The sequence below is a fragment of the Phoenix dactylifera genome, chromosome 4 (assembly GCF_009389715.1).
Source record: "Phoenix dactylifera cultivar Barhee BC4 chromosome 4, palm_55x_up_171113_PBpolish2nd_filt_p, whole genome shotgun sequence".
Taxonomy (NCBI): Eukaryota; Viridiplantae; Streptophyta; class Magnoliopsida; order Arecales; family Arecaceae; genus Phoenix; species Phoenix dactylifera.
The window spans coordinates 13,537,944-13,551,967 of NC_052395.1; the positions used below are offsets into that span (position 1 = coordinate 13,537,944).

Genomic DNA, 14,024 nt, shown 5'->3' on the forward strand with positions numbered 1-14,024 from the left:
TCCTTTTCTTGATTGGATATATATTTTTTTGATCAGATAGATTGAGTTACGTTGTGCTGACCGATTCGAACAATTGGACATTGTCATCTAACTGGCCTCGTATATCTTTCTATATGAATCTATTTTCATAGTCAGCCTTGGTTTTGGAGGGGCTATAGTCATCCAGATAAGAAGAAGCCTAGTAAGATCTTATACTCTAGTTCTAAATTGAGGTAAGACCCTGATCTTTTATTTATATTTAATTTTTAATTAAAAAATAAAGAATATGGATAATTTAAATATTAGAACTCTAAAATTAGGTAATTACTGAATAATTGATTTATTAATATGACGAGTGATTGATAATGGATAAGTTAGTCTTATATTAATATTAAATTGACTGGACATGTTAGGTACGGATTGGCAGCATTGTAGCTGCATTGGGTTACAATAAAGGTAAGAATCTCTATACTCTGTCACCAAATATAAATATATATGCTTATTGGTTTGTACCGCTGGATTTGTATCGTGAGATTTACATCGATAAATTTGGTTTAGCATGTGATGATAGGTTTTATATGATTTCTAGTGCAAATATATTCATATGGTTATTACACGTATTAGATATTGAGAATATGATTATGCGAACAAAAATACTTTGAATTTGAGAGAAATTCGTTGTATAAGCAGTAACTGATTTGACAAGAGTAACATATAAATCAGATGAACAAGATATAGTTTGGACTAATCTCATCATGTGATAGCACCCATGGGCTGACGCATGGATAGCCTCCACAAGCTTATGTCTGGGATAGCCTCCACGAGCTTACGCATAGAATCTTTATAATAACATGGGTTGACACATTGGGATAGCCTCTACGAACTTGTGCGTGGGATAGCCTCACTATAGCAAAAATAGATTTTTCTGACCTTTTATTGCCGATGCGAGAAAGAAGCATCGGCAATTTTGTCACTATGCCAAAATTTGCCGATGCTTTTTGGTAGAGATAAAATGACGCTTATAAGCGTCGAGGCTAAGCTTTGGCCCAACACGATGTAAAATTTGGCCGACGATGCTTTACAAAGCATCGTCGAAGGCCAAAATCATACCCCCCCACCCCGCGCGCAACCAAAATCCCTAACCACTTTTTTTTATAAATACAAATCTCGGACCCTTTCACCCAGCCACCTTCATCCCAAACCCCAGCAAAATCCCTAACCCCTTCATGTCCGTCTCCATGTCTTCATCTTTTTTCCTCCACTATCTTCACCTTTCCGTCGTCCTGGTCCGTCAACGACTGGATTCTCACTGAAGAACGGGGAGGCCCCTTCGGGGGAGTCAGAAATCGTGGATAGAGCCTTTGCCCCTTTAGAGAGTTGGAGATTGCGGATAGGGCTACGAAGGCTGCGTGTGCTTTCTCTTCCAATGCCTCCTGAATCTGAGCCCTCCAGCCTCCTAGGAAGCCCACCTCTAGCCTCCTCATCTTTCTCGATAAGAAATCGCTTCGATCAGCCCCTCTTCTTCTTCTTCCCTCTCCACATCCGTAGCTGCACCCTAGGTTTGCTCTCTCTCCCCGCTCTGTTCTAAAGCTATCCGCTTTCTTCTTCCACCTAGGGCTTCCATTTCTACACTCTCGTCTTCTACCACTTCTTCCACCATGTCGGTTTCTCTCCAAATCGCGGTGATCCCTAACCCCTTCTTTCATTCTCTTTTTATTTCTTTTCTTGATTCTTTTCTGATATCTTTTTTTTTGTGGTGGATAAATTCTTCAAGATCGAGAAGAGATTGCAGCGTTGGGAGCCGGTGGCCCCAACAATTCTTTTCCTAGTTTCTATGATCATCTGAAGGAGGTGAAGATTTTCTTGAGGATTGGTAAATATGCTTCTCGTAAAAAATCAATAAATGGGGTATATACTTCTTGTAAAGAAAAATCAATAAATGAGGCATTTGTTGTTCTTTTTCTATTTTTTTCTAATTTTATTTTTTTTATCTATCTTGTGCATTTGTTGTTCTAATTTTAGAAGAAGTAGAATATGTTGAACGGAATTGAGTTTCTTTTAGCTGGATACAAATTTTCTTTTTTTCCCAAAAAAATAAGAAAAAAAAGCTCCCATTAAAGCGCCGTTAGAATTTGTAATTGAGCTTTTTATTTTTTTTTAAAAAAAATAACTCTAACGACACTTTAAAGCGTCATTAGAATAACTATTGCCGGCGATTTAAAGTGTCGGCAAAACTTCTATTATTTCTGACGCTTTTCAAAAGCGTTGGTAAAAAAAAATTTTACTCTGACATAGGCGACGCTTTTGCGACGTTTTAAAAAATATTGGCGTCGAAATTACCGATGCTTATAAGTATTGGTATCCGCTTTAAAATGCGTCGGAAAAGATGCTTTTTTTTGTAATGCCTTCATGGGCTTACATGTGGAGTCTTTATAGCACCATTGGCTGACACATAGAGATAGCCACCACAGGCTTACGTATGGTATTATGTCAGTTTTGGACTGAGTCATGATTTTGGTTAGGCCAAAACTGGAAGTTAATTAACAAGAAACTTAAAAAATAAGTTAATAAGAAATAGATAACATGACAGGAGAAACTGTTGTTGAACAACTAGTTACATTTGATATATATATATATATATATATTAAAAGATGATAATAAGAACTTATGTGCATGTTATTTATGAGCATTTCGAGTATTGATACGATATTCATTTATCTAGCATTGTTATTTGATTATTTTTTAATTATTTATGGTGTAGCAGTTTGGAATTCTTAGTGGGCTGAAGAAGTTCATACTCTTCTTACTTTTTTTTTTCTTCAGAGTCAGAGAAGGCTTAGGTTTTGAATGGGAGGGACATGGATTTTATGGAGGTCATTAGTTAGTTAGTTATTTCTTTTATTTTGTTGATACCGATGGACATCGAAAAATTTGAAATTGTACTAGTTGAAATTTAATATTAGTGGATTGATTTAAATTTAATCATTGGTATTGTATGAATTTTGTTAGTCTCAAGTCTAGTTTATTCTCTAGAGCTCTGTCATAGAAAGTGTACGGCCATATTACATAATTGGAACTGGATATTGGATTCGGAGAGTGACAATTTCAATAACAAGCTCTTATATTGAAACAGGCTTGGTTGGGGAAATGGCAGCGAGCCAAGCTATAAGGCAGACAACTAGACCCAACGTTTTAGCTCAGTACATGCGATACTGATTTTTTTAGGGTCGATTTGGATATCAGGATCCCCTCTTCAGCAAAACATAATGAAAGGCAGGAACGACGGAGAAAAAAATAATGCTAATTTTTAGGAATGGCAGATACATTTTCCAGATGATTTATCTTATACCTAGAGAAATAATAATTACTCCAACAGTCTCCTCCCATCGCCGAGTTTCCAGCCCCGCCGACAAGACATTCCAGCATCCACCCTTAATTAAGGAACTCACTAGTATATATACACTCGAAAATTACCAAATTCTCTTAAAAGTTGAGACCCATTTTTCCCATCCACTAAATGCTCCGCGAACCTAAACCAGACATGCAGGACCGAATGAAATCTAAAATGCCATAATGAAATAATTAGACTTCTGCTGGGTTTCTTCTTTCGGCAGCCTTCCGAATGAGAATTTTGGGTTACGTGGAAGGGTCAGTATGGTATGGACGATGAATTTCCAGTGGTGGAGAAAAAAATCAAGGGCATCAAGATGGTGGGCCTCTGGCTTGGGCAATCATAGCGGCCATGGCGACCAAATCGACGAGAGCGTCGGCAGCCGAAATGGGAGAGAATTGTCTCGGATACTTAAAATCTCCAAGGTGGACTTTTTGGTGGATGCCTCCTTAGGACATTAAGAGGAGTAATGATTAGCCAAGGTGCGGCATGGTCGTGGCAGGATATCGGAGGACTTGGGAAGCATGATATTTAGTGTAGTGGTGGACCTCCAAGATTTTCTTGATCGAGGAAGGCCACGAACCTTAGTCCAAAACAACTCAAGATAATTTTGCTTTTTCTTTTTTTTTTTAAATTGATACATTGGTTGCTCACACTGCTGCACAGCTAGCTATATCACGTGCCGCTTCGTCGGTCTCAATTAGATCTAATCTTAATATTTAATGGGCGGTCACCGAGATGAAGAAAACGAGGTAAAAGTTTCAGCATTGCCACTGAGGTGATAGCTAAGTAGAATTGAACCTTTACTTCCACCCGCGCGGTTCGAGTTCGAAACGCACATGCGTCGATTAAATGTGAAGACCGGACGCTCTCCGCTCAGACATGTGGGGTGGAAGGGCTTATTGGTCCTCTGGTAATTTCGGTGGTGTTAGATGTGGCATACTCACACGGAGGATTTGTACTAAAGCCTGGAGGGATAATCGAGCCGGGCCCACGAATGAGGAGGGTATAAGTAAAATCAACTAGGGTGCCCAACATACGGTCATTTCTGCTCGCATCGAACATTCTTCTAGCGGGTAGAGATCCAGTGGGGGGGCTGCTACGTAGAGGTGGGCTTGTCTCTTCCTCCCTCCTACCTCTTTTTCTATAAAAAAAAAAAAAAAAAAGTTTGATCATTGGATGTGCTCCACGGTATAACGGTCGATTTAAAGATGGACCTCCACCGCCCCCGGTCTCTCCTCAGGTAATTCCGGACCGGCGTTGACCAGTCAACGCAGTTCGTAGTTCATTGTTATTGAGACGAGAGAAGGGGGATGGACTCCGACACGCCGCATGTTAGACACGTGTGGAGGACCCGGCAACTGTTGCTGTCTCTGATCCGACACCACCCACTGCCAGCCACGTTAGTGTCCGCTCGCTCTCACGTGGGGGCGCGTGCGGGGAAGAGATCTTGGGCGGTTGGACCTTTGACCCGACGTGGACGGATATGATCGTCCCCTAGCTGTCTGGTCTCGTGCAGCAAACAGCCTCATGTTTCGAGTGTAACATGGATCCAACGAGAAGTCCATTCTTGGATCACATGACAGGAAATGGACTTTGAATCCTACGCCGTCCGCGTGTATTGATGTCTAAGAAAGATTACATTTGTTAATCGTTACATGATTGATTTCTTGCAGCAGGAAAGCGTGCAGGGAAAACTTGGGACTGGATTGTCCCTTGCATCACAGAAATCTCAAAGTGATCCAAATTTCGTTATTCATCCATCACCGTAGATCCCAAAGCGTGCGGCTGATGATCTGACGATGGATTCACTCAAACAAAGATGAATTCTTCTCTTGTAGGAAAGATACACCTCAGTGCCTGAGCCTCTGCAAAAAAATAAAAGATTAAAAATTTAGAAAAAAAAATACAATAACTCATCAAAAATTAAAATAATTATGAAGATATTATAATTATAATTATCTAGATCTATATTCATCTAGTATTTCTCTCTAGAACCATCTTTAATGTCATTCATATAAAAAGTAATTAGAATTAAAAATAAAAAAATTATATAATTTTTAATTAAAAGTAAAAATAGAATGGCAAGCGCAATTCATGCTACAGGCAAATAGTGGAAAAAAAAGGTAGGGCTGAAATAGAATCAAATATTAGCATATTCATATATATATTTATTTTAAACAAATATGGATATAAATTGGATATCTAAAACATGAATATAAATACGGATATAAAGGATAATTAAACTTTGTGACCATAGAATCAACGATATTCCTGAGTGAATTATAAATTAAGTTAATAGTATGCTAATATGATCATTTATTTTTATTAAAGTTTGTGAATACTATATAAAATTAAATATAGTTACAAATGGAATCAGATATTTGGATATGCATTAAATAGTTGTCTATCCATATCCATATCCATATCTTTTTTTTTTGACAGTTATAAATAAAGATATAGATATTAGTCAAATACTTAAATTCCTATCCATATCCAGATTGATTCGGATACGAAAAATGATTTAGATAGATATTATCCGATCTACTTTCATTTTTTAAAAAATATGCTATATTTGATTTGGAATCTGTACACTATGATTAATTTACAGAAAATAAAATCTTTAATAATTGAATAACATGTCATTAATTCTTTTCGAAGGAGAATTTAGATAATTAATTAGTAATGGAAAATCATGAGTAGTTAAAGAGTAATTTGATTTTTTTTATGAAAATAACATATCTATGTATCATCAGCAGCTTGCTTACTTGAAGCCAGTCGTACACAAGCAAAACTTCAGATAGAAATTCATCAGATCTGACTCAAAGGACCCCCCCCCCCCTCCCAAAAAAAAAAAAAAAAAAACGTTGCAGAGCTTTTAATGTTCCTTTTAGAAAGTGATCTCACTGCGCACCAAGGGGGCAAAAAGATAAGAATAGGAGAGATGCTGAAGAAATACTGCAAGGATCATATGAGAGCGGAAAAAAAAAAAGAGAATCCTACATGCTTGGATTAAATCTTAGCAAATATATGAGTAGTGCATGATCATGAGAAATCATTCAATACACTAAAGGAACTACACGGTCAACAAGCGTTTGTAATCGGGGGCGCATCGCCATCTGACTGCATGCAGTGTAAAGATGATATTTTGGATGATGATAGAGTAAGCAAATTGTATAATCTAGAAAGATGTGCTCTCTAGATCTTTCCGGTTTGGAAAAAAATGTCACTATATTTTTCAAATCAACTTTGCAAAATTTCAAGATATATATCAAGATTTTGGAACACGACAGATCCTTGAATTGCTTTCACATTATTAACAAGTCAACTAGTCCAAACAGGAGCTATTTAGGAATCTGTTAGGTTCAGTGGGAAGCAACAAACCTTCATTTCAAAATGCAAAGCGCCACCGGTTACCATGGCATTATTTGCACGGGTGCTTGCCGTAAACGGACGTGACAATTATCATGTAAGTAGGCAGCCTGTCTTAAATCGATGTGACGATACCATACTAGGAAGGCACTTGGAAGCATGCTAAGTCCCATCTTGATCGAGACAGGCACCAATGTCACTTCTCAAGCCTCGTCGAACAACTGAAAACCTATAAGATTAAATTGAAAAAATAAAATAATATCACATTTCACCATAAAAAAACCTTATTACTCTACAATCATAAAATGATAAAGCTTTGTAACTAATGTATTCAGACAGCAAGATGTCAATGTAGGGGGTTGTCACCATGTTGTTGTTGTTTTTAGCATATACAAGTTGCCTCAAATCATTCAATCCACAAGGAGAACATAGCTAAACTTCAACATTCCAAGAAGCTAAGCATCAAGTATTAGCATAAGACTGCTTCTCGCTACTCATATAACATTCGCTCCGAAGAATGGAAGGAGCTAAGTCGCCAAATTGGCTGGATCTCCTTCAAACGGAACACTGTTTAGGAACCTATTTTCGATGTGGAACTTTTTTTAAACAAAAGCTCTTGGGAAAAAAAAAGAGAACTTTTTGAAAAAGGCAAGGAGAAATCCACGAGGGGGGCGGGGAATCTTTTTTATCGGCTAAGCGCCGCGGTGGCCACCATCTCCGCCATGGGAACCGTGACAAGAGAAAGGAGCCGAAGATGGGCGAAGAGATTTTAATATTAAACTTCAGAAAGGTAAAGATAGTGATTATCAATAAGATATTAAAAGTTTAACTATTTATACAAAGAAGATGATGGGGAGAGAGAGAGAGAGAGAGAGAGAGAGAGACTTTGTGTGAGGGAGAGAGAGCTCAAGGACGAGATCGGGAGGAGTGGGATGAGGGGTTTGGGATCTGAGGAGGAGTTGGAAGGAGTTTAGGAGGCAGAGAGGAAGAAGGAATGAGGATTTAAGGGCAATTTTAAATCCTTGAATTCTCCTACTGCTTAAATTTGGAGTTTAAGGAAAGATTGGATTTTTGTGGGGTTTTTTTTGGTGCTAAGATGGAGGAAGATTGGATTTTTGTTGCTTCCCAAGCGTAATCCACGCGGATTTCCACTTTTTCCCTTCTTTCCTTTGATTTTTTTTTCAGATAAATATAAGTTGTTGTATTCCTCGAGAAGGAAGTATTGAATGAGAGATCCATTTCATCCTAATCGGAAAGAGAGAATAGGAAAAAACGAAAAAGGAAGATTTTTCCCTTCTCCTTTTTTAAATTATTGGATTCCTTGCACCAAATCCTGGAACACTATAGCACTTGAATGCCAAATCCCTAGTTTTTTCCGTCCAGTTTCATGGTTTCCTGTCGCCACCCGCACATAGAAAACCCTAGTATTCTGTGGAGATGTCGTTTAAGAGCGTGGTCCGAGAGCTGAAGGAGATGAGGGACGGGATCGGGAGCATGTCGAGGAGGGGCGCAAGAGCGGCCGCCAGCAACGGCCGGGGAGGGGCGGCACGGCCACAGGCGCCCGGCCTCCAGAGCCTCCACCACCCCTGCCACTGGTGGCCGGAGCGGCAGCAGGGGAAGTGGGCGGACCTGCCAACGGAGCTGCTTCAGGACGTGATAAAGAGGGTGGAGACAAGCGAGGCATCGTGGCCGGCGAGGCGGCACGTGGTGGCCTGCGCCGCCGTTTGCCGGTCGTGGCGGGAGGTCACCAAGGAGATCGTCCAGAACCCCGAGCAGTGTGGCCGGATCACCTTTCCCATTTCTCTCAAGCAGGTATCTTCTTCTCCGTTCTCTAAAGATCTGATAAAAGTCGCTTTTTTCACTCCTATTTGGGGATTGGATTAGGTTTTTGCTCAAAACGCTTGGATTTTTATCTGATTTTTGATTGATTGGAATAGCCGGGGCCGCGGGATGCACCGATCCAATGCTTCATCAGGAGGGAGAGGGCAACAGGAGCCTATCACTTGTATTTGGGACTTAGCCCTTGTGAGTTATCTAGCTTTCTGTGTTTCTGTTCTTGTTGATCTTTGATCTATTTTTTCTTTGTTTTCATATTTCTCTTTGGTTTTTAGGCTGCTTGGTTGTGAGAATCTCATGTTGCAATACTTCTAAGGAAACTCGTATTGCCTCCCATCATTTTCATATGATAGTAGGTGGTGTTTAGATTTTTTTGAAATAAAAACCTATAAATTGTACCTTGATGTTAATGTTGCTAATGAAGTTCGGAGATTAACTAGCCCACTTCTCTTCGTTGGTTTACCAACTATTTTTGTATTTCAAGTAGGTGACCGTGTTGACTTCAAACCAGAGGCAGGTCAAGAAAATAATGTGATATTACCATATATATATAGTTCATAGAGTACTGTGATGGCTAGCAGAATAATGGCAACACCTTTTATGTTTTGAAAATACATAGAAGTTGCTAGTTTCATTGTGCTAAACTGCTAATACAAGGAAAGGGATTTTTGTAGATCTCCAAACAGGATTATTTGCATGTCTAAAATCAAAATTTTGCTGAAGAACCTGCATCAATTGTTTGTAAAGATTGGTTATGTTAAGAGAACGAAGAGGCAGTCCAAGAGTTCCAGTTATAAAACTGCAAATAAAAGTGAGTTTTGATTTTGTATTTGGCCAATTAAATGTTGACTGATTTTGCAGCACCGCATGGGGAGAACGGGAAACTTCTGCTTTCAGCGCGCAAGATCAGACATGCAACAAGCACTGAGTATGTGATTTCACTGGTCCCAGATGACTATTCTAGAGCTAGCAGTACCTATATTGGGAAATTGAGGCAAGTGTTGTTGTAGGTTCTGCCATAAGTTGCTTCTTCATTTTCTTTACCAATTTATAGCGATCTATTGGAATTTCAATCAGGTCAAATTTTTTGGGTACAAAGTTCATGATTTATGACGGCCAGCCTCCCTGTGATGCTACAGTTAGATTAAACAGTTCCTCAGGTCGAAGGATTCATTCAAAACAGGTCTCTCCAAGAGTACCTGCTGGCAATTATAATGTTGCTACCATCAATTATGAGCTCAATGTCTTTCGAACCAGGGGGCCAAGGAGAATGCATGTCATGATGCATTCAATTCCAGCCTTGGCAATTCAAGGGGGAACTGCACCAACTCCCACAGGCTTCCTTCACCCTCCAGATGAACAATTCTTGGCTTTATCACTTGCAAAGCTGAAGGACCCAATAGTAGAGTTCTCTTCCACAAGCCTTGCTGGGTCACCAATGCCTGCTACGGCGAGATGTGAGCCACTGATTCTAAAGAATAAGGCACCTAGGTGGCATGAGCAACTCCAATGCTGGTGTCTGAATTTCAGAGGCCGAGTCACAGTAGCTTCTGTTAAGAATTTCCAGCTTGTTGCGGCCGTGGATCCCTCCAACCAGGTTTCTCTCGCAGAGCAAGAGCGAGTTATACTTCAGTTTGGGAAAATAGGAAAGGACATCTTCACAATGGATTTTCGGTATCCACTCTCTGCGTTTCAGGCATTTGCTATCTGTTTGAGCAGCTTTGACACAAAGCCCGCATGTGAATGAATAATGGAGACATGCTGAAGCTTCTTAGATATTCCTAGATTGTTTGCTATGCAAAATCTGATGTTGTAAATATATTATCCATAGGCCGCTCTTGGCGCATCAGCCTTTATGGCTATTCAGCTGGTTGTACATTTGCTGCTCGTATCTGGGCGCAAAGTTGGACATGGGAGGTTATTGTCTCACATATCTTTTGATAATTGTCTGCAAAAGAGAGGAAACTTGGTATGCTCCTTAATGTGTTTGTAACTGTCATGCGCTGTGTTTTTGTTACTGATCATGCAGAGATTGTGGAATTGAGTCTATTTCAGAAAGAATATTATCAGTTATGAACTTGCTTTCTCCTAAATTGAGAATATTCGAATTGTTAATGCAATGTTTATGGGCTACAGACGCAATTATTTCACATTATTACAGTCATCAAACATAATTTTATACCGGATGGCAGGTAACAATGCTGAAACTGACTCAACATTGATTGTTTGTTTGAGCCAGCATTGTTTAAAGAAAAAAAAAATAAAAGAGCTGCTATAATAGCTGCGGCTCATTACATTGCTGTTTTGTGCAATTGTGAATGCTGGTTTCACGCTCTACTTGTTCCTTCCTTGACTTGCCTTGCCCTTGCATTCCTGTTAGTTGTGGAGGTGCCATCAAGATCACCCTTTCCCTTCTTTTTCTCTTCACAGTTAAAGCGACATCCATGCCGTCGTGGCTTCTGAGGCTTCTCTGGATCACTTTCACTAGATTCCATAAAGAGAGCTCGAAGGCACCGTCTTCTGATTCTGGGCTCGTGGGAGGGTTTCTGGTCTGCAGGTGTTATGCTAGGGGCAGTCTTCTGTGGTTTAAGGGGCGCTGTTTGTCGCCTCAAATTTGCAGCCTCCATTTTCTTGCTTGATAGGTTCAGGTGAATGCCAGGGTCTCTTACATTGCAGGAACTGTCATGCATGGTTGAGTTGTTGATGCTTTGCACATTGCTATTAATGCTGGCTGTAATTGCTGAGTTTTCGTTACCTCCAGGATTCCGCCTTCCATCGACATTATCACTGCTTGCCTCAACATTGCCCTTATCATGCTTGAATCCCCTGTGAACATGGGTGTCTGAACCTATAACCATGGATGCTCCATTGTTTTCACCTGCTAAGGTTATCATACTCACTGCTTGTCCATTTCCTATCCTCTTTGAGTGCCCAATGCTCAAATCCTGGGCCAGTCTGGAAAGCCCCTCCTTGATCTCCTTCTCAAAGGGAGCTCGCTGACCATTGAACTTAGCACATGACATGGTAGAGATTGCAATTTTACCCTCTTTTCTGCTGGAACCATTTTTTGTCGACTTATTTCCGGTCACGTTCTCTTGCTTCTTAGAATGCTCAGGTTTTGAGCTTCTGAGTTCTGCTATGATATCACCAGCCTTCAGGGACGATCTGGTTGGTTTGGTATCAGATGTTATGCTGGATAGCTTGGCTTCCGTCTGTTTTTCCGGTCCATTGCTTGCTTCAGCTTGAGGTTCCTGGGGCTGTGTTTCTATCTTTGTTTTGGACTCATCTTCATCCAGCCCTTCGACATGGCTGCCTGGTTCTACGTTTTCGGTTGGATTTTTCTCTTGGCTAGCTTCTGCTTTTGTTTCAGGCTGCTCTTCTGAACCTATTTCAGAATTTTCTTCTGACTTGAGGAGTTTGCTAGGCTGCATGTCTAATTTTGATTCTAGAAAATTTCTGGGTTTTTCTTCATTAGTTTCCTTAGGTTCCTTTTCAGATATCGAGGGGTATGGACTAGGGGTGGCATCAATTTCTGCTGGAAAATCGTTCTGCAGAGAACTAACAGAACTTTGTTTGGCCTCTAGATCTTGTGCAGGTTGGTTATCTTGTGGCATATAAGCTGGCTGGATTGGATTCATTTCTTGTGTTTGAGAAATAGTTTGTATCTGTAATCCTGGCTGCAATTGTGTAGGTGATTTGGTTTGTACTACAGGCTGGGATTCCTGGGGCAGTAGATTTGACTGGTTTGAATGTGTAATACTCCCAATTGGTGATTCAGGTTGTGAGGAAGGAGGCAGAGGTTGAGATGGGAGCCGAGACAACTCCTGAATTGCTCCTGGTTGTGGCTGGGAAGCTCCTTTTGATGGCGATGTAGAAGCATTCTGAATTGCAGGTTGTCCTTTTGAATCTAATTTAGATGGCTGTGAGGGGTGAGATGCTTTCCCGGGTACCGTCGGGGACGGAACCTGCAAGCGAGATGGTGATGGCTGATGTTCTTTTCGATCGCCCGATAGAGAATGAGATGACTTTCGTGTTAGTGATGGCAGTGGTGATGGAGGCTGAGGTCTCGCAGCTCGAGTTGCTGATGCTGGTGTGGACTTTGGTTGTGTCTGAGATGGGGATTGAGGTTGAGCTGGAGGCAATGGAGTAGATGCTGGAGTTTGTGGTAGGGGTTGCCACCGAGCTGGGATCGGTGGACGCAGAGGGGGTAGGGTTGGATTTGCCCAGAAAGGGAGCCAAAAGCGAAATGGCTGGGGTCGGTTGGGTCTATCAGCCATGACTGCCCTTTGGAAAAGAAAACAAGAATTTTGATGAACAGCCAGCATATAGAAGTCAAGAGGCTTTTGTACATAGTTAGGCAAACAGAAATTACCAGAGACCCTTCTGTGTGGATTTGCATCTGATACTCAATGCATGGTCCTTAAGTTAGGTATACTTCAGCAACTTTCTCAAGGGGAACCTCTTGCCTTGAGAAGTTGGATTCTTGTTGGGGCTGCCTTGGTTATCAGGCATTGAACCTATATTGCTCATAGTTGCCATAAAGGTGAATGAATGCAGGAAACAATCAAAGTGGGAAATGTGAATCCATTTATGGGGTTAGAAAAGAGGTACACTGTCTGAACAAACAAGAAACATGTTAAAAAAAAAAAAAAAACTACGAGAAATCATGGCGAACTTGTAGGAAAATGCCAAGGGGCATGTTCCACATGGTTAATATTTGTAGTTCACAATGAAGTTTCCTAATGTCTTTCTAGTGGTTTCCTTGCAGTTTCACATATATTTCTGCGTTGCGTCGAGGAAACTGGATAAAATTCATTTTCCAAATGCTTTAGGATGATACAATTTTCTTATAAACCCGATCTCTTTTACCTGCGCATAATTATTAAAACAAAGCTCCTCTGTCCCTGAATAATGTTACAAGCAGACACAAGATACCAGCATAATCTGTCATATTCGAGTTCAGATAAAGTGTAGGAACCATATGGATCATCACATGCCCTGTGCTAGATTTCACATCAGAGCATCAAGGAATACCACTCAAGGATAACAAGCAAGAGCATTTTTTTTGATGGAATGATGAGGATTCACAGATATCAGAGACAAAGATTGCATCCCTCGTCTCCTTTTCCTCTATTACAACCCAGAAGAGACCCAAAAACAGCCTGTCCTCGAGTAATGAATCCCTCTGGTCTACCAAGAATTCATCTATCAGTCTCACTATAAGCAGTTACAGGTGTTGCAAAAATTTGCTTCTTTGTGTGCTTCTATTTTCTAGAAACAGAAACAGAAGTCCATGAATGAAAGATGAAGAGTAGTCGGTATCCATTTTCATTGTCTCTTCCTTTTATATCACCCAATGCATCGCATATGCCAGAGTGCTACTTCCAAGATGATTAGGTTTCAAAAAGTCCTAGTGAAGTGATGTCAACATTCACGATGCAAGTAA

At 40.4% G+C, this 14,024-nt stretch overlaps 2 protein-coding genes across 2 annotated transcripts; one reads left to right on the forward strand and one right to left on the reverse strand.

The window, feature by feature from the left end:
• The first annotated feature begins 7,398 nt into the window (after positions 1-7,398).
• On the forward strand, positions 7,399-10,671 carry LOC103722062 (tubby-like F-box protein 5). Its single transcript, XM_008812495.4, has 4 exons — positions 7,399-8,554; positions 8,680-8,767; positions 9,440-9,572; positions 9,656-10,671. The coding sequence occupies exons 1-4, from the start codon at positions 8,180-8,182 to the stop codon at positions 10,323-10,325; spliced, it is 1,266 nt and encodes a 421-aa protein (XP_008810717.1). The 5' UTR covers positions 7,399-8,179; the 3' UTR covers positions 10,326-10,671.
• A 125-nt stretch (positions 10,672-10,796) lies between these two features.
• Positions 10,797-12,888, reverse strand: LOC103722074 (proteoglycan 4-like). Its single transcript, XM_039125601.1, has one exon. It carries the CDS (start codon positions 12,853-12,855, stop codon positions 10,906-10,908), a length of 1,950 nt encoding a protein of 649 aa, XP_038981529.1. The 5' UTR covers positions 12,856-12,888; the 3' UTR covers positions 10,797-10,905.
• Between the last annotated feature and the right edge of the window lie 1,136 nt (positions 12,889-14,024).